General features: G+C 44.4%; 1 protein-coding gene across 2 annotated transcripts in view; it reads right to left on the reverse strand.

The window, feature by feature from the left end:
- The window catches only part of LOC116947401 (CTTNBP2 N-terminal-like protein), a 48161-nt gene extending 42335 nt beyond the window's left edge, over positions 1-5826 (reverse strand). The window contains exons 1-2 of one of the 2 annotated variants that reach the window (XM_076070626.1): positions 5304-5826; positions 4249-5028 (exon numbers count right to left, since the gene is read on the reverse strand). In XM_076070626.1, the coding sequence (XP_075926741.1) occupies positions 4249-4297 (49 nt within the window). In that variant the 5' untranslated portion in view covers positions 4298-5028; positions 5304-5826. Of the gene's footprint in view, positions 1-4248; positions 5073-5303 lie in introns of those variants that run through there. The other variant, XM_032963086.2, reaches the window with a different exon arrangement.
- Between the last annotated feature and the right edge of the window lie 14399 nt (positions 5827-20225).

Raw genomic sequence — 20225 nt, forward strand, 5'->3', positions numbered from 1 at the left:
GCGCGGGCATGACAATTGCAGTGCTGAACCTTTTACCGTCTGCTGCAGGTAAATGTTGAAATCGCTTGGGATCAAAATGTATCGGGCGTGGTGGTGGTGGTAGTGGGGGCGCCACGTTGGGCGTAATTAAAGCTACATGTGAGCAAGTCCTAAAAAAAAATACGGAACCAGGAAAACGAGATGACATTGCGTTCGTCCCTGGGGTGGTGGTTGTTGTTGTGTTAATCTGATCAATAATTAACGACGCTCATTTTTTTTACTGGCTTTCTCTCTCCAAAACCGATTATAGCCGTCACAGGATAGGCAACAGAAATACTTAATGATCCGGGTTAATCAGTGGTGAAACATGTGGTCACCACTTGGTGCCGTATACATTGATATCAGGCAGGGTATGTGCACTGTGCTGTAAATATTTTACCATCTGGGTCGCTCAGGCTCCACGGGACTTTAGACAGTGCCCATCTTCCAATGGCAGTCCCAAGCCAGCAACTTGACGAAAATTCCACATTCCCACGACGAGAGCCAGTCTCTCAGGAAGCTCCATCGCTCCAGGGTGGACATACCACTTAAGAGGTGCGGACTCACCAGCTGGGTGATTATTTTACACCCCCCCCCCCCCCCCCCCCGGGAGGAACGATGATGATGGGGTCGAGAGGATCCTGACGTACATTTGAACCCATGACCTTGCTCTTATACAAACATCCTGCAGGCCGTTAAATCAGCCCCTCTGTAAGGGCACTTGTCGTGAGAACAGGCTTGCTTTCTTGTTCTAAATCATCCTGATATAGGCTAATGGACACCCCGATAAATACCACAACTGACTTGACGTGGGTTCGATACATACTGTACTCGAATACTCATCGGAATACTAAAAGTATAATTGAGTGACAACTCTCCATCAATCCACTGCTGGATTAAGACCTTCCCACACTCCCCGTGTCCTCCCCACATTACCATGGGGGTGGTTTGACCATACAGCACATACATCAATCATCACGCTCGTCAATGCAGGTTGGTGAGGATATGGCCCTGGGTCTGGTTCAGCTATCACTAGCCACTGACGCCTTACGATGTCTTGCTGTGGCCATGAAAGGAACTCGGGTTGCACGGTTCATAGCACTGGACGCGGACCATTGTCACTGCTCCTCCCCAAAGAGTACACCGTACATTCGTGTACACATGTTACATGGAACAGTATCTATGCTACACGCAACAGAATAAATGAGTCACACAGCTATTTTGTAACAGCAAATGTATGCATGCCTATTTATTGCCAGTGAATGTGTCAATCTCTTGAATCCTTTAATGTGAATATACATAACAAAGACAAAGGTCCCCCTATATGCATGAACAGGTTGTTGGGACAAGCGATGTTAGCGAACAACTATTAAGGTCCTGCCTCATGTATACCACAAAGATACCCCATATAAACTTAACATTCTTTTGAGGCCAATGAGCACCTATGAAGGCCGGCATGGCACGCCAGGCGGTGGGTGGCCAGCACCACGCCCGGGAACCTTTGTCTCCCTAGTCGCAATGTTTACACATGGCACCAGGTACTCATATGTGATTTTGAGTCGACCTAGGGGAGGCCCAGAACAGGTTCAGATATTCGTCACGGGTGTCGACCCATGAGTGGCAATCGAACTCAGGTCGCCAGTTTCACCACTCCCCACAAATCCCCTTTGACACTCGCACACAATTATGCAACAGCATGTGTATACATGGACACATGCAGTGCCATGCATGCCGTGCATGTGTCCACATACACACAGGTTATGTATCTATGTAATTTATGTATACACACATCCGTTGTGAGTGACTTTCTCCATCAATGTTGTATGATCGACCAGATTCATCGCTGGGAAACCTGTAAATGAGTTTGATCATTGCCTTCCGATATCACCGACTTCGTATGTTGTTTGCCACAGACATGCATTGAACATTTCCACTGTAAAATATAGAATGTATGTATTCTATAGTTAAACAATTGATTATTGAAAACAGATTTTCTTTTGACATTAATATTTTTTACATTTCTGATTTGTTTTTACTTTTTTTGCTGTGATTTTGTTTGACTTTGTAACTTAGCTCTCACCTGGCTATAGAAGTAAATACGCGTCTACTTTACTGGAACTGGCCAAACAACCCCAATGCAGGACCCCCTATAAAGAGGGCATTGTTATTGAAGTGTTTGAGCGGTGGGCACACTCTGACCCTGTTATTGTATTGCCAGCCACGGCTAACATCAGTGGCGAGTGACATCCAACACTGCTGATGGTCCATCCCCGGCCCCACCCTTCACTCATCCCGCACTGACCGGCATGGCGAAGTATGGTCAAACATCCCTTGTGACCGCAATGTTACGTGGGGAGCCCCGTCATCCAGCAGTGGATTGACAAAGGGATGCGAATCACTACTCCGTTACAGCAACGACCAACTCGAGATAGATACACTGTAACCTCTTGTTAATAGCCAGTTTTGGTTCCATCACTAACTAACAATGCTTCTCATAAGGTTTCGACCAAATCACAAGAGGAAATGACGAATTATAGTATTGTAACAAACGAGAGGAACACGAAGTATAGAACTATGCCGTGCAAACAAACCCGGTCGTACACCCACGGTGGCCAAGCAGAGAAAACGGAAATGAAACGTGCGGGCGATGATGTCCACGCGAAATACGTTCACAAGATTCGAACTCTAAAACCCCCACACACACCGATCTGCATGTCAAACGTCGTTAAGACACCCACTCTCATATTGCTGTACATGTGCACTACACAGAGAGCACACGTGGAGTACACGGTACAAAAGGTGTGTGTGCAGGCATGTATGTGTCCACACTCGCCAGCACCCTGGGGGAGTCAATAACCATTGTAATTGTGTAACTCGTAAGGACTTGCAAACCCCCATTGTATGCAATTGTAAATGGCAATTTGGGTTAACATTGCTACAGTATTGGAATTGTAACGTAAAATAATTGACTCCTCGGTCTGGTATGCACATGCATACACATATCCTGCACATGTGTTGTTGTGTTGTTGTAGAGATGTAATGAACAGGAACCCAGACGTGTATAACATGCACATCACCTATCAAACGCATACGACACGTGCATTTGTATCCACAAAACATGCGTATACTATAGTCCACAATAACACTACACACGTGCTGTACATTCAATCGATGGCTGTAACATCAGCCGCGTACACAAATAACAACGATACGAGAGAGCGTTTGCGGGGCTGTGTAAATCGCCTGCTCGGACGTCTCTCGTCTGTAGATCGTGTTCACGTGCAACACAAATCGCCTACACGCCAGCCGGTGCGTAAATCAGCTTAAGTGGTGGCGCGACCGGCAAAACCACGCCCGGCCGCCTTTGTCTCCCCCCAGGGGGCGATGTTTACACACCGCACCAGGTATTCACTTTTGTCGGCCGAGTCCAACCTAGGGGAGGTCCAGAGCCGGTTCAGATATCATCGTGAGCGAGAATCGAACTCGGGTCGCCGGCTTCGTAGCACGGCTCGCTAATGAGCAAATGTCCACGCGTAGAAATTCCGCACCTCCGATGAGCACGGTTGTCTAACGTAGGGTGCGAAAGAAGTTCAACATATACATACATACACACTCTTGCATCCACTCTGCATGTACTAGACACACACTTGCACGTGCTGTAACATACACACGTGCACATTGTACGCCACAGATGCGCGCGTAACCAACTCTCCACATAGAGAGTTCTACACACGGCATTACATAGTAGCCAACATCAGCTGCGCACACAACGTTCAACAGTAGCATCTGCATCTAAGCAGTGTTACAATAGGCTTGTGTTTGTGTTCAAGACACAAACACACACACACGTACGCTTTACACAATACCTACATGTGTGTTATTATTGGACAAGGCAACAAGGCGGCGTCCTGTTCTCGCCCACTTATCCACTGCTGGTTTATGCTTTCATCCAGCAGTGGATTGACCACGACTCATCATCATCATGACCATGTAGTCTATACTACACAGAGTGCTATAGATAAGCGATTCCTACCGCTGGCTTCATCAATGAGCTCCGGACCAAAGGAGGTCTCTCTCTCTCCCCATCACTTCACCCAACAGTGGCTTGACCACGACTCATCATCATCATCATGACCATGTAGTCTATGCTATACAGAGTGATATAGATAAGCGATTCCTACCACTGCCCCGGACCAAAAAGGTCTCTGTCCCCCCCTCCCCATCATTTACCTCCACTGCTGCTGCTGCTCCTCCCGCCGCTGCTGCTGCTGCTCGGCATTGTCTCGGCCCGGCTCTTACACCCGGACCGGGTCCCGGGCCACTCGGAGGCGTCGCAGTCTCAGTCGCCATCTTATTAATAAAGGCTTCTGATCAGCAAGACAACCTCCTCCTCCTCCCTCTCCTCCTCCTCGTGGTGCCCCTCGTTATTATTATTGTTGTTGCCGCTCCTGCTGCGGCTTTGGCTGCTGCTGCTGCTGCTGCTTTTGCTCCTCCTCCTCGAGCTCCTGCCGCCGCTGCTGCTGCTCCTGATGATGATGCTCCCTGGCAGTGCTGGTGATTTTGCTGACGTCATAATGGGGCGCTCTCATCCGCTCGTCGCCGTGACGTCACGGCCATAATCTTCGTCGACGTCGTCGTCATCTTCATCATCTCCATCCTCCTCTTCTTCATCCCCGGCGCAACGCACGCGCGCGCTCGCTCGCTCGCTCACTCACTGATTCGCTCGTTAGCGGCGGCTCCGTCGACCCCGCGCGTTCCTCGCGCGCACTGCATCACCGCGCGGAGCGCGCACTGCGACCACAAAAGACAAAGGTCCCGCGCCTGTCGCCTTTTAACGGAGTGTCGGGGGGGGGGGGGGAAGTGCTGCCCGCGAGCACCGATGAAGGCCGGAACGGCGTCACGAGCGCGGTTTGGATGGTCAGCACCACGCGCGGCCGCCTTTGTCTCCCGAGTGGCGATGTCGCTGCTCTCCTACTGCTGCTCTCCAGCAGCAGCAAGCAGTCAGTGCTTCTTCGCACGGACACACACACACAGACAAGCCCGCCGTGCGTGAAGCTCCTCGGTGCTGTTGTACTCCCCACACGAGAAACAAACATATCCGCGCGGAGTACGCACGCTCTTGTGATTCCACTGGTAACAGCCCGAGCCCAGTGGAGCAAACAGCCGGGGTCAGAAAAAGGAAACAAAGCACATGCTCGGTGTATCTGCACAGCTATCTCGGTGCCGTCAATGCTGCCTGTCGGTAAAAACGAGAAGTCAGTAAGTGATGCAAATCACTTCCTTACCGAGTGACTCGTTCCTTGGATATATATATCTCAAGGACTCCTTTTTGTGCTCTGCAGGCGCTTGCGGGGAGGCAATGCATGGGAGGCTTCGGGGATGAAACAATACGTGATGATTACATGATGATGATGGCAGCAACACAATGCATATTCATACCCCAAGTCGCACGGCTCGTTATGACTCAATTAACGATTCGTGACAATTACGGATACATATTCTTAGCTCTTTCGGTAAAGTCACGTTGAAGGGAAACAACAAAATAATAAAATATATATAAAACAATAAAAATTCTCACGACGTTTCGAGGTAGTTTGTGTTATGGTCGAAACGTGAGAATTTTTTTATTGTTTTATATATTTTATTATTTTATTGTTTCCCTTCAACGTGACTTTACTGAAAGGGCTAAGAATATGAATTACTGCAGTCACGAAAGCTTTAAATCAAAATTTAATTACGGATACGTTCAAATATGCAGCCGGATATACAACACTGTACAGTATACGAAAATATACAATGTTGTGTACCCCCCCCTCCCCGCCGCAATGATCAACGTGGTGAAGTATGGTCAAACACAAACGGGCTGGACATACAACGTACACACTCGCGTCTCGAGTGTGCTGTGCTCGATACTCCGTTAACGCACGGGCTCAACACGCACTTGCGTGATCGCGTATTCATTCACTCGCACTTGAATTTCACTTCCCCACCACCACCCGCTCCCTCTCTGTTCACTGCACCCACTGTGCTTATACAAGCGGGAGACACTAAGGAGGACGTCTCAGTGACAGGGCTGAGAACTCCAGCAAAATTATTTCCTGATGCTGTTGCCCAAAACCGACCGACCGACCCACCCACCCCAGAAATGCCCACGCTCTTCGTTAGCAAGGCTTATCTGACTTATACGTGGCGATATGATCCACATTTTTTGTGTATATGTATAGAAAAAATGCCACCGGTCCATGCTGAAATATTTAGCAAAGTCAAACGGCTGTTTGCCAACGCCACAACAAACGCAGGAAAGTTGGCGAACGAATCTCGATTAAGTCGCTGAATGTTGCCAGTTAGACCCTCGAAAATCAAGCACACCACTCTGTCATTTACCGTGTGCTGCATAGAAAGTCAACCGATCAGGATCTTTAATACATACCTAGAATAATGTCACCAGACGATTTAGTGAGTGTTAAGCATGTAAACTATGCAGAATCTATGACATATACTGTACTGGGATAATGGAGTGACAATTTACCGAGTAAATCGTATAGTAAACTGATGCAGAATCTTTAATACATATCTGGAATATAAGTATCAAACGTAGTAAACCACTGCAGCAGCATCCTCAGTCGCCAGACAGTTTAGCACATTTCTTAAACAATAAACTGATCCAGGATGCGTCAATACTCTACCAGGAATCGCTCCTTACAACTATGTCCCTCGTCACAGAAAGTAGCTAGATTTGTCACTAGTCGCTACGACAAAATGTTGTCACTCAAGAAACACGAACAAAAGTCGCTAGGTCTCACGAAAACAACATCTCTAAGTTGGCACCACAGTCAACAAACAGTTGAGTGCTGTACACACGCACGGCAGGGTTAATTATCCTTGTATGAATGGACTTACCCATTGCCACCAAACCTAAAATCTATTTAAATCGGCTGCCCATGCAATGTGATTCACAAATTAATCCTTCCGTTGCTGATCCAGAATTAAATGTGTGAATGGGCTCGCTCTGGCCTCTAACATTAATCAGTTAGCAGCATTGGTTTGTGAGGCCGTATTTTACTACTGATGAAGTCACAGAAAGCCCAAACTGGCCCAGAGTGTTTTTCAACCAGCAGTGTGTATGTTGACCTTCTTTCGCACCGTACGTTGCCAGCGGTGCTAATCGGAGGTGCGGGGAAAGGGCAACAAATTAAACGCAAAAAAACTGTTCTAAAGAAACGAGTTTCCAATCGAAAATTATGATGACGATGAAGGTCTAAGGTTTAATACTGTATAGGAGAGTATATTATGTGTTGCTATTTTAAATAATAAAGTAACTTTAATAAGAATTAAAGTAATAACATCTAAAAAAACCGGAGTACCTCCAGTCCATTAGTGCAGTCAGCTGTAAACTTTTTAGAGGTAGAACATTTCGACAGGGGCAAATAATTTCGCTAAACAGAATTGACTGCATTTAAATTACGATTACAATATACAGTATATCATGACCTGTAAATGCATTTAAAAAAAATTAATATACACACTAGGAAAACCCAGTTGGTTATTTGCAATTTTTGATAGTTATGAAATGTTACAACAATGGTCTGTGACATACAATAGCCGTCTACAACTGTTTATTTTACTTTACCAGGTAAGGCCCATTGAGCGATGCAGCTCTTTTTCAGAAGTGACCTAACCATAAATGATAGCTCAATGAAGTGGATCATCACGTGGAAATGTATAGCAGCCAAATACTCTAAACACATGTTTCTAAATGTGGATGGAAAACCCGGTGGATCAGCAGAAAAATCCACGCGATCACGTGGACAGAGACATGCAAACTCCGACTATACAGCCGGCGTCAGGGTCGGGATCGAACCCACGACTTTCCCGTATATCAGGCGAGGTAGTTAACATCTCACCACCGTGGCACCCCATTCAGGGAGAGGCGAGGGAGCAGGCAACCGCCCCAATCAGCGACCCCTCTTGGTGCATCTCTGCTACTCTGCTCCAATCTGCACTGTGTGGATCTTAGCACACGTCATTTAATATCTTGGCATTCCATCCGTTTTGTTTCAGCCCGCATGGGGCACACTCACCTTCCTGTTGACACCGTTATGCAGATTCTGCGAGGATGTTGTGTTATCAATACTAAAGTTGTACCTAGATGTCAGAGAAAAAACACGCTTGAACTATTTCCATTGCAATTGTTTTGGAACGTCAAATATGATCAAACTGAACAATATGTACGTACCACGTGGTCACACAATCTACCCCTCTGGGGAGAAATTGTAATACACGAATCAATATCAGCGAAATCAACACCCGCACATAATGAGCATTCACATGTGCAAAATGTCCACAGATCTCAACGAATTGAGTCTTTATGCGGATCGAATCTGTGACTTTGAGGATCATCCCAAATTATGGATGGGTTTTATTCGGGTACTCCAGAGTTTTCTGGTGGAGCAGCGGTGGTGCATTGGTTACAGCAATGCACTAGAAACCCGGCCTTCAGAGTTCGATTCCCGGCCACGGCTAACGTCAGCGATATCTCAGCTGGTACGGCCCACGCACACCTCACCAACCCTCCAATAATCACCCACATGAGCGATGATGCATCAGTCGATTGACAAAGGGCTGCGAAATTTTGATTTAAAGCTTTCGTGACTGCAGTAATTCATATTCTTAGTTTTTTCGGTAAAGTCACGTTGAAGAGAAACAACAAAATAACAAAATATATATAAAACAATAAAAAATTCTCACGACGTTTCGACCATAACTCAAACGGTCATCATCAGGTGTGTCGGTTTGCATAAATTTATTTTGAAGACGGCATGTTTATTTATTTATATATATAAAAATAACGTTTGCGTCACGAGCAACTATGGCAGTTTGCCAGGACTAGTCCATCTATTTTTTGAAAAGAGGAGGGGGGAGACGAAATTTGTTTTTATGTATGCTGTCTGAAAGGCACTGTAAGCGTGAACAATCAATCAAGAACTGAAATGATTTATCAAATCTTTCCAATGATTGCTAAGATAGAATCCATCTTCTCGGTTGAAATTGTCTCTGTGTTTGTATATGTGGATAGCCTCATGAACGAATCTCTCATGGAAGCCAGATGGCTTACAAAGAACCTCCGTCTTGGAAAAGTCAATGGCATGTGAGCCTACTGAATTAGAACAATGATCTGCTACGGCCGAGGTGTTGGTCCTACCGTGTTTAAGGTCTGCTTTATGTTCACGAATGCGGTCCGAGATATGGCGTTTGGTTTCTCCAATGTAACTACTACCACAGAGGCAACTTAGTTTGTAGACACCAGGGTATTGTATGTCCGGAATCACATCTTTTTACAGACGGAACCAGATCACGGATTTTATGTAATGTGTTGAAACGGACCTGGATCTTGTGTTTATTCAAGATTTTGGAGATCTTTTTTGTGATCCCAGCAATGTAGGGTAAAGTGATGGTTTTGAAAGGCTCCTCAAGAGGGTTCTTCTTCATGGTTTGAGTGATAGCTTTGCGGATTGTATAGTCGGAGTAACCATTAGCCCTAAGAGCTTGGTGTACGTGCTTGAGTTCACTGCTTATGTGTTCCTGGTCGGATATGCATTGGGCTCTATGATACAGAGTCTTGATGAGAGAATTCTTCTGTGATGGATGGTGGTGGGAATCCGGTTTCAGATAAGCATCCGTATGGGTAGCTTTCCTGTAGACAGAGTGGCTCATTGAACCATCAGGTCTCTTTTTAATTAGGACATCCAAAAAAGGTATCTTGCCATCTATTTCGACTTCCATGGTAAATCTGATGGCTGGGTGTATGGAATTGATGTGGTCGAAGAATTGGTCTAGAGCAGGCCGGCCATGTGGCCAGATGACAAAAGTGTCATCCACGTACCTCTTCCATAAGGTTGGGCGCAGAGTGGCAGTCTGGATGGCGTCAGTCTCAAATTTCTCCATGAAAATGTTAGCTATAACTGGAGAAAGGGGGGAGCCCATTGGGGTGCCCTCAGTTTGTTTGTAGAAAGTTCCATTCCAAGTGAAGTATGTATTGGTTAAACAGTGTCTCACCAGGGGGGGTACCTCAGTGTTTAGTCCTTGATGAACCAAGTCTTCAATGATTGCAATGGTGTCAGGTACAGGAACCTTGGTGAATAAGGAAACTACATCAAAACTGACAAGCAGGTCGTCTGGGGACAGGGAAATACCCTTGATTGTTGATACCAGGTGAGTAGAATTTTGTACCGCAGAGGTGGTCTTTCCAGTGAAAGGACGCAGGATTTCAGACAAAAAACGAGCTAGTTTGTAGGTGGGGGAGCTGATAGTAGAGACTATGGGACGAAGAGGTGTATCAACTTTATGTATTTTTGGTAAGCCGTATAATCTTGGTGGCCTGGCAGCAGAAGGTTTCAACGAAAACTGTTTAGATTGATCAATTAATGCGGTTGAATCAGAAATTATTTTGTTGGTTTGTGTGACGAGGCTGTTGGTGGGATCTCTTTTTATTTTTGTATAACTACCATCGTCGAGTAATTCTTTAATTTTGTTGTTGTATTCTATTTTATCCATGATAACAGTAGCATTGCCTTTGTCAGCTGAGAGAACTACAATATCATTCCTCTTTTTTAATTTATATAATTCAAAACGCTCATCTTTGCTGAGGTTGCTAGCTGGCATCTTAGCGTTTTTGAGGGTTGCAGCGATTTCAGATCTTGCTACGTCTGCAGCGATGTGACCCAGGCCCCTGAGAGCAACGTCTACTTGGGCAATTATATCATTAACTGGTATGTGTTTAGGTGTGACTGCAAAGTTTAGACCTTTAGCTAAAACGGATTTCAGACCATCGGAAATAGAACTGTTACTGCGATTAATTACGACTTTATTAACGTCTAACTTTTTGGTGTGTGGGTCCGGTCTTTTGTTGAAGAGGAGGTTAAATTTGGAAATCAGGTTTTCCTTACATTTGGTCGACATAGTAGCAGCTGAAGAGGCAGTCATATTGTCTACATGTTCCCAATCCGATGTGGACATTATTGCCGTCAATGATAAGTGTGATTTGTAGAGTGTCTTGTCTAACTGATCTCAGGGGCCTGGGTCACATCGCTGCAGACGTAGCAAGATCTGAAATCGCTGCAACCCTCAAAAACGCTAAGATGCCAGCTAGCAACCTCAGCAAAGATGAGCGTTTTGAATTATATAAATTAAAAAAGAGGAATGATATTGTAGTTCTCTCAGCTGACAAAGGCAATGCTACTGTTATCATGGATAAAATAGAATACAACAACAAAATTAAAGAATTACTCGACGATGGTAGTTATACAAAAATAAAAAGAGATCCCACCAACAGCCTCGTCACACAAACCAACAAAATAATTTCTGATTCAACCGCATTAATTGATCAATCTAAACAGTTTTCGTTGAAACCTTCTGCTGCCAGGCCACCAAGATTATACGGCTTACCAAAAATACATAAAGTTGATACACCTCTTCGTCCCATAGTCTCTACTATCAGCTCCCCCACCTACAAACTAGCTCGTTTTTTGTCTGAAATCCTGCGTCCTTTCACTGGAAAGACCACCTCTGCGGTACAAAATTCTACTCACCTGGTATCAACAATCAAGGGTATTTCCCTGTCCCCAGACGACCTGCTTGTCAGTTTTGATGTAGTTTCCTTATTCACCAAGGTTCCTGTACCTGACACCATTGCAATCATTGAAGACTTGGTTCATCAAGGACTAAACACTGAGGTACCCCCCCTGGTGAGACACTGTTTAACCAATACATACTTCACTTGGAATGGAACTTTCTACAAACAAACTGAGGGCACCCCAATGGGCTCCCCCCTTTCTCCAGTTATAGCTAACATTTTCATGGAGAAATTTGAGACTGACGCCATCCAGACTGCCACTCTGCGCCCAACCTTATGGAAGAGGTACGTGGATGACACTTTTGTCATCTGGCCACATGGCCGGCCTGCTCTAGACCAATTCTTCGACCACATCAATTCCATACACCCAGCCATCAGATTTACCATGGAAGTCGAAATAGATGGCAAGATACCTTTTTTGGATGTCCTAATTAAAAAGAGACCTGATGGTTCAATGAGCCACTCTGTCTACAGGAAAGCTACCCATACGGATGCTTATCTGAAACCGGATTCCCACCACCATCCATCACAGAAGAATTCTCTCATCAAGACTCTGTATCATAGAGCCCAATGCATATCCGACCAGGAACACATAAGCAGTGAACTCAAGCACGTACACCAAGCTCTTAGGGCTAATGGTTACTCCGACTATACAATCCGCAAAGCTATCACTCAAACCATGAAGAAGAACCCTCTTGAGGAGCCTTTCAAAACCATCACTTTACCCTACATTGCTGGGATCACAAAAAAGATCTCCAAAATCTTGAATAAACACAAGATCCAGGTCCGTTTCAACACATTACATAAAATCCGTGATCTGGTTCCGTCTGTAAAAGATGTGATTCCGGACATACAATACCCTGGTGTCTACAAACTAAGTTGCCTCTGTGGTAGTAGTTACATTGGAGAAACCAAACGCCATATCTCGGACCGCATTCGTGAACATAAAGCAGACCTTAAACACGGTAGGACCAACACCTCGGCCGTAGCAGATCATTGTTCTAATTCAGTAGGCTCACATGCCATTGACTTTTCCAAGACGGAGGTTCTTTGTAAGCCATCTGGCTTCCATGAGAGATTCGTTCATGAGGCTATCCACATATACAAACACAGAGACAATTTCAACCGAGAAGATGGATTCTATCTTAGCAATCATTGGAAAGATTTGATAAATCATTTCAGTTCTTGATTGATTGTTCACGCTTACAGTGCCTTTCAGACAGCATACATAAAAACAAATTTCGTCTCCCCCCTCCTCTTTTCAAAAAATAGATGGACTAGTCCTGGCAAACTGCCATCGTTGCTCGTGACGCAAACGTTATTTTTATATAAATAAATAAATAAACATGCCGTTTTCAAAATAAATTTATGCAAACCGACACACCTGATGATGACCGTTTGAGTTATGGTCGAAACGTCGTGAGAATTTTTTATTGTTTTATATATATTTTGTTATTTTGTTGTTTCTCTTCAACGTGACTTTACCGAAAAAACTAAGAATATAAAGGGCTGCGAGTTAAGTTCACTCTGATTTCCTCCCAACGCAGTGGTGCAACGACATTACCAGCCCATGCGGTGCAGCAATCGGTCAGGTGGGGCCCCAATATTTGATTTGTCTCGCACGGTCGCACCCAGGCGATTATATATCGCGGCTCATCTAGCATAATCACATCATCGTTAATCTCACGGTCTCGAACATTTAACGGTGTAGGGACGTTCCGTTTGAAATAAGTGTTGTTGTACTTTGGAACTGTTGTTCAAAACGTAGCTCGTTGTGGTTGTCAACGGGGCCCAAACTCCTAGCTTTGGCCACCAGGGGAGGGGGGGGGTTAAGGGGCAAGGCACCTCCTGCCCCCACGCTCGTTACGCTCCTGCTCCCACGTACTGTATCAAACACTCGTGAATAGACTTGGCCAAACACCCCAATGCAGGACTCTCATGAGAAAATAGCCGTGGGACTCGGGGTTTCCTGGATAAATAAATGGCACTTAAATAATAATAATCATCATCATCATGAGTAAATGCATGTAGTTGTGGTACTTAGATGGGCGACCACCATACACTACGCTGTTGTAGGATGCAGGACTCTGCTGTGGGACTACAGTACATCATCAGTAGTCGCAAGCACCTATGGCATGACATGTTTTGCTTTGCTTGACTTTTATAAAAATACAATATATTTAATAAACGTATTCACTGTATCATAAATTATTGGAAACATTAAATAACTTGTTTAACGTATCCTCAATTATCGACAACATATTAAATCGTGAAAATCAACATATTCGATCATCAAACATATATACGAAAAAAAATATGCTGCATTTAAATGTTGTTGATTTCCCACTACTTATACCTGTTGACTTGACGCCTCCGATTCGCACGATTGGCGACGTACGGTGCGAAAGAAGTTCAAGAACATACGTAGATACAGCACGATGACATAAAGATAGTCTATATATACTGTATTGAATTCTGGTTGGATAGTATGTGGGACCAATTGCTCCAGTCTGGCGGGCGGAGACCACGTACAACTGAACATGGCATCTTGATTTGAAGCTTTCGTAACTGCAGGATTCCATACTCTTTGGTTCTTTCGGTAAAGCCACCTGATGATGGATGCTTGTGTTGTGCCCGAAACATCGTGATCTTTTTTTATACCTACGTGACTTTACCGAAAGAAACAAAGAGTATGAATATGGCATGCTATTCCTTTTTTGATTCATCATGTTTGATTCTCGACAATATATCTTAACCAACGTATTCAATACATCATCAATTATGGACATTTTGCATACGTTATATATGTTGGCCATCGTTGAGGATATACTAAATACGTTAATTAAGTATATTACCGATAACCAAACACACATCAAATAAATCAAACGTAGCAATGAATACTGTGCCATGCCGTGCAGCAAAATCCACTGTTGTATTGTACCACGCTCCCTCATTCCCGGACGCACACTCACCAACGTGCTGAAATATATTCGTACAAATTCCCAAGACGTGGGAAGGCCCTCTCCCCTCGTCCATCAGTGGCTAGACAAAGAGGGCTGCACATGTTCTAAGTTAGCGTACTTGCCTACGTGTGCAGCGGACTCATTCTCCGAGCATTTAGCCTGCGGGGTCACTTGTGGCCATGCCGCGCGTTGACACGAGGTCACCCGCTCCTGCTGCTGCTGGCCTCAATGTCTCTGCATCCCCATCGGTTGCCAGCCTTCCCTTGCTGCCGCTGCTGGTACAAGAGAAAGATTTAATTGGGCCCTCGGGACGGCGTGTGCGTGTGCGCGCACTGTGACGCAAAGACCACCGCAATGCTTTCACAATGCATTACTTATAAGCCCATAAGTTCAAAACTGCCATGACACACACACTCATAGTAACACTGAAAATCCCAATGTTACACTGCACAGCTAACCGTTGTACTGTGTGTTACGTTTATTTATTATTTGCAGTCCCTTTGTCAATCCAGTGCTGCATGAAAATCTCCCCATGCCGTGTCGGTTGTGAGGTTGTTTGAGCATAATTTGCCGCGCGAGTTAGTGAAGTTTCAGGGAGGCCAGGTTTTGGGGAGGGTTGGGGGGTCCAGGACAGGACTGATTCAGATAAATGTACCACTGATGTTAGCCGTGGCTGAGAATCGAGTTTTGATGGCTGGTGTCCAGTGCGGAGCAATAACAAATGGGCCACCACTCCCAACCCCGTACGCTACTCTCCCATAATATACACCCAAACATATCCAATACTTAATATTTGAACGATCGTGACTGAATTATATACATTCTAATACTACTGTAATGCTCCCTATTTGCCCCGGAAAAGAGTACATGACTTTCAAGACACTTTTTTTCAGGAGGGTTTTGCATTAAGATGTCTGGCTCGTTAAATTCGTGTTTTAGCGTATCAGAGGAAACAGGGAGCAACCATATAAACCCCAAGCTAATGAGGGGAGGTAACTCTCAAAAGATTAAATAATTCATAATGTATTCTTCAATCTCACAACCACATCCCAATGATGTTTTAGAAGGGATAGAAAGTGGACATTTGGCTCAAATTTAGCGGAGCATATTCATCCGACGAGAAAAAAAACAGCAACATGCATACGTATACCAAAATATTTGAATTTCTGCCCTCAAAAATTACAGCCCACAGACTGATTGGTTTTTACTCATTGGGCAGGGTCAGCCTACATTTCTAAATAACCTTAAGTGTCGTGCTAAACACTTTGTAAAATATATAATCCCCATTATCAGTGAATCAAGTAATTCACCTCCCGTGGAATGTGATGCTAAAGCAAAGCCCGCTACTGTTTACTCGTATGTAATAATATTTAAGTTTATTTATGCAGCCAATTTTAAACAATTTTTGTAATACAGTACTGCTTTGGCAGTGCTGCACAAACACAAACTATAAAAATAAACTAAACATAGTTTTCAATAACACTGCTCGTAAATTAAACAAATATATAATAGTCATTTGAGGATTGACCCTTCTTCATTTCTCTGTTATTGCCTGAAATGTCACCTGTTAAATATTTTATCCTTTGAGGGTGGTGTTTTGAAAAAATATTTTAAACAGTAGTCCCTGGGGCTTCGGTCTAAGGAGAGGTCAGCTGATATCATTGGGTCAGGCATAAGGACATGCGTTTAAAATAATGAATCACCTAATTTGAAGTGTGGGTAATTTGGACAATGCCTGGCAGTGGAGCACGGTCACAGGGTCGTTATTAACACATGCAAGCTGCTTTGCAGAAAACGTCATGCATAATAACACTTTGCCCAGACATTTCCAGATGTTCGCTAGAACTGAAACCATGATCTCTACATTAACCGGTCCAGTGCTGAGGGTGTAAGATTATAATCAAACCATGGTTATCACCAGCCATGATCAAACCATTGCTGGATGAAGGCCTTCCCAAGTCATCTTCATCACACACGATTCTGCATTGTAACAACAACAACAACCGCTATTCGCCATTGAGTGGTGGTGACATCACGGCGCTCGTGCCAGGCTACATGCACTTTAAGGCGACGTGACGTGTGTAATGTAACAATCCACCTATAGTACCTGCAATATCACTCCATCTTCTTGATATATTTCCTCTCGGCACCTTCTCCATCTTGGCTGGCACAAACACTACTCTTTATTGAGACTGAGATTGTGCGAAAAACACAATTTGGCGATGTTATTGATAATTTTGGTATTTAAAAAAATCTCGAAAAGTTCATCCCCCGTGTTCATTTCTCTCACCTTGTGAAAAAATATTAGCTGGCACAAATATAAAAAAAATGTGTTGGTTTTGATGTCTCTTCTTGTTGGCGAGGCAAAACACATCGTTAATAATAATAAAAATGCCATGGTACAACCTGTATGCAACAGATGTGTGGTAATATTCATGGTAAATCGTGCATATCATCGCGCCACCTAGCGATTAAAGGTGCTGCAATTACGTACTTTGGCTGCGGGCAGATTGGCGCAATTGCATCGTGGGTGCCGTTTGCGTGCGATACTGCGATCGGCTTCGGGGCGCTGAACGTGGTGGCCCACTTCTCCAGCTCGGAAGCCACGTGGAGGGAGGGCTGGGAGGGAGCTGGTGGAGGGGAGGGATTGGCGCCCCTGGTGTTGCCGTGCGGTGACACGGTGTGTGGCCAGGTCGCAGGCCCCGTTGGGTGTGTGTGTGTATATTAATTCAGGAAAATATTTTGGTTACTTTTTTATCATACAAACAAAACAAACATGGTCACATTTTTTTTCGTAGGCACCAGTGCCTACTGTGGCCTATTAGATAATACGGCCCTAATGTGTGCGCGAGTGGGTGAATGAGTGAGTGGTTGGGTGAGAGGGTGAATGAGTGCGTTGGGTGAGAGAGTGAATGAGTACGTTGGGTGGGTGAGAGGGTGAATGAGTGAGTGGGTGATTGAGTGAGTGGTTAGTGAGAGGGTGAATGAGTGCGTTGGGTGGGTGGGAGGGTGAATGAGTGGTTGGGTGAGAGGGTGAATGAGTGCGTTGAGTGAGAGGGTGAATGAGTGCGTTGGGTGAGTGAGAGGGTGAATGAGTGAGTGGTTGATTGAGTGAATGTTAATGAGAGGGTGAATGAGTGCGTTGGGTGGGTGAGAGGGTGAATGAGTGGTTGGGTGAGAGGGTGAATGAGTGCGTTGGTTGGTGAGTGGGTGGATGAGAGGGTGAATGAGTGAGTGGGTGATTGAGTGAGTGGTTAGTGAGAGAGTGAAATAGGGCGTTGGGTGGGTGAGAGGGTGAGTGTGTGAATGAGTGAGTGGGTGAGTGGTTAAGTGAGAGGATGAATGAGTGAGTGGATGACTGGGTGACTGAGTAGCCCCTAGCCACAGTGTCTACTGTGGCCTTATAGATACGGCCCTGGTTGCGGCATTTGCGTGCTACGACGTCAGAGAGAATCCCAATCAGAATATGTATACTGGAGGAATCCAATGAGCTATAAAGCTCTTTTTCACAGATGTCCAGCAGGGGTAGGTCAAAACGTTACAACAAGAATTACAGTTGATGTCGTATCGCTCATAGGATTCCTTCAGTATAAATACATATTCTGATTCTGGAATGCTTCGATGTACGAAGTAGATGCTTTCCTGGAGTTTCGGCGTTTGTTTACTGAAACTTCCTTGATCGAATATTCGCATATCGAGGTACTTACTACTGTACAGTATATTAATACCGAACTCTGACAATTCGATTTATTGATACCCACCCTGTGGGCGCCAGGCGAGATGTTAACTACCTGGCCTGGTGTGCAGGAGTTCGTGGGTTCGATCCCGACCCTGACGCCTGCTGCTGTATATTTGGAGTTTGCGTGTCTCTCTCTCTCTCTCCCTGTGGTCGCGTGGATTTTTATCCAAGTCCTCCGGGTTTTTCCTTCTACATTCAGAATCAACGTGCGTTTAGAGTATTTGCCTGCTATAAATGTCCACGTGATAAGCCATTTCGTTGGGCTATCATTCGTGATAGCTAGGTCGCTTCTGAAAAAAATATCTATATAGCTCAATGGGCCTTACCTATTAAAATAAAGAAAAAATACATTTTAGTTTTAGTTTAGTGTTCTCGGTGAAGATCACGGCCAGGAGAACGAAAGACTGATTTTAATACTGTGGAATGTATTTAAATGTTATTAACGAATGGATAAGAATGGAAACACCCAAGTGCAAATAACATTTAATTTAAAAAAACACCACTAGAGGGCAGCAATATTAAGTTGTTAATGTTTCGATATCGTAAAGAAAAACCCACAAGCCCAGCCTGAAATTTCTTTCTCATGCTGCTGCTGAGCTTCCACATTCAGAGGCTGTTTCGGTCAACTCCGCCAAGCTTGGCTAGACATTTTTGAAGGGGTGGGAGTACCCACTATTTACTCCACCACATGTGTGTGACCTTTCAAATCGACTAAAACGTGGTGCCCACTACCAATTTGAAAAGCTGGATCGAGACAGAGGCGGCGTGATGTGCGCTTTTTTTTACCCATTGTTTAAAATTCCATTCCGGGACATCAATACCAGGGGTGTCTGCATTGCAAGTCGGCTTTGCTACTCATTACCCCGGGGCAGCATTACAGAGTAAAGGCTTTAACACATTTTTAATGAAAGGCAGTGATGTTTGAGTAAGATATTACAAATGATAACTGCCAAGAAATCGTCCTCGACATGATGCAATACCTACGAGAAAAAGACGTTTTGGCAGATCCCACGTTTTTATGGGTCTGTTTTGTGTACATTTTGATAGATACAGATTTTAAATATCTTCTCTACGCTCAAGTTAAACAAGTTATTGTACTGTGCCGGTACAATTAATTAATGACAATAATTATGAGTAACCATCACTGTTGGGCAATACCGGTCCAATTTGTACACATCCACTGGCTGTTCCCCTTTAATTGTTGCATTAAGGAGATAACGTATCAACGTTGCATAATGTACTGTACTAAATGGGCATTTCGTGTTAATTCTAGATTTGAAGCTTTCGTGACTGCAAGGATCCATACTCTTTGGTTCTATTCGGTATAGTCCCGTAAAAGTAGAAAACAACAAAAAAATAAAAAAATAAAAAAATCATGACGTTCCGGCCACAACACAACTCCAGCGCTGTCCTCGAGACAGTCTGGTCCCTTCACCTGATGAAGGCCACTTGTGTTGTGGCCGAAACGTCGTGAATTTGTTAATTTTTATTTTTGTTGTTTTATACTTTTACATTTCGTGTTACTTTTAATTAGCAGCAACCTCTGATCAAATTTACCATTTAAAGCATTGCATTCAACTCGTAATAATTAGATTTGACATTTCATATTGCTTCAAATATAAATACGCATGTACATTCGAAGTTGAAAATTTGGCAAGATGCTCACGTCTGTTGGTGTGCGAGAGTCATCCCTATCGGTCACGACCTATCCACATCGAGATGGAGGCATCCCCAAACCGTCGTCTCGTAATGTGACAATCCATCTGGCTTCTGGACGCAGGTAAATTTCATTGTTTCATCTCCACGGCGACTAACCCAAGGCCCCTTTCATTTACAGTCAATATGATGTCTCTAATATGTCCTCTAATCCACG

The sequence above is a fragment of the Petromyzon marinus genome, chromosome 30, assembly GCF_048934315.1.
Source record: "Petromyzon marinus isolate PM22_M1 ecotype Great Lakes invasive population chromosome 30, UKy_Petmar_22M1.pri1.0, whole genome shotgun sequence".
NCBI lineage: Eukaryota > Metazoa > Chordata > Hyperoartia > Petromyzontiformes > Petromyzontidae > Petromyzon > Petromyzon marinus.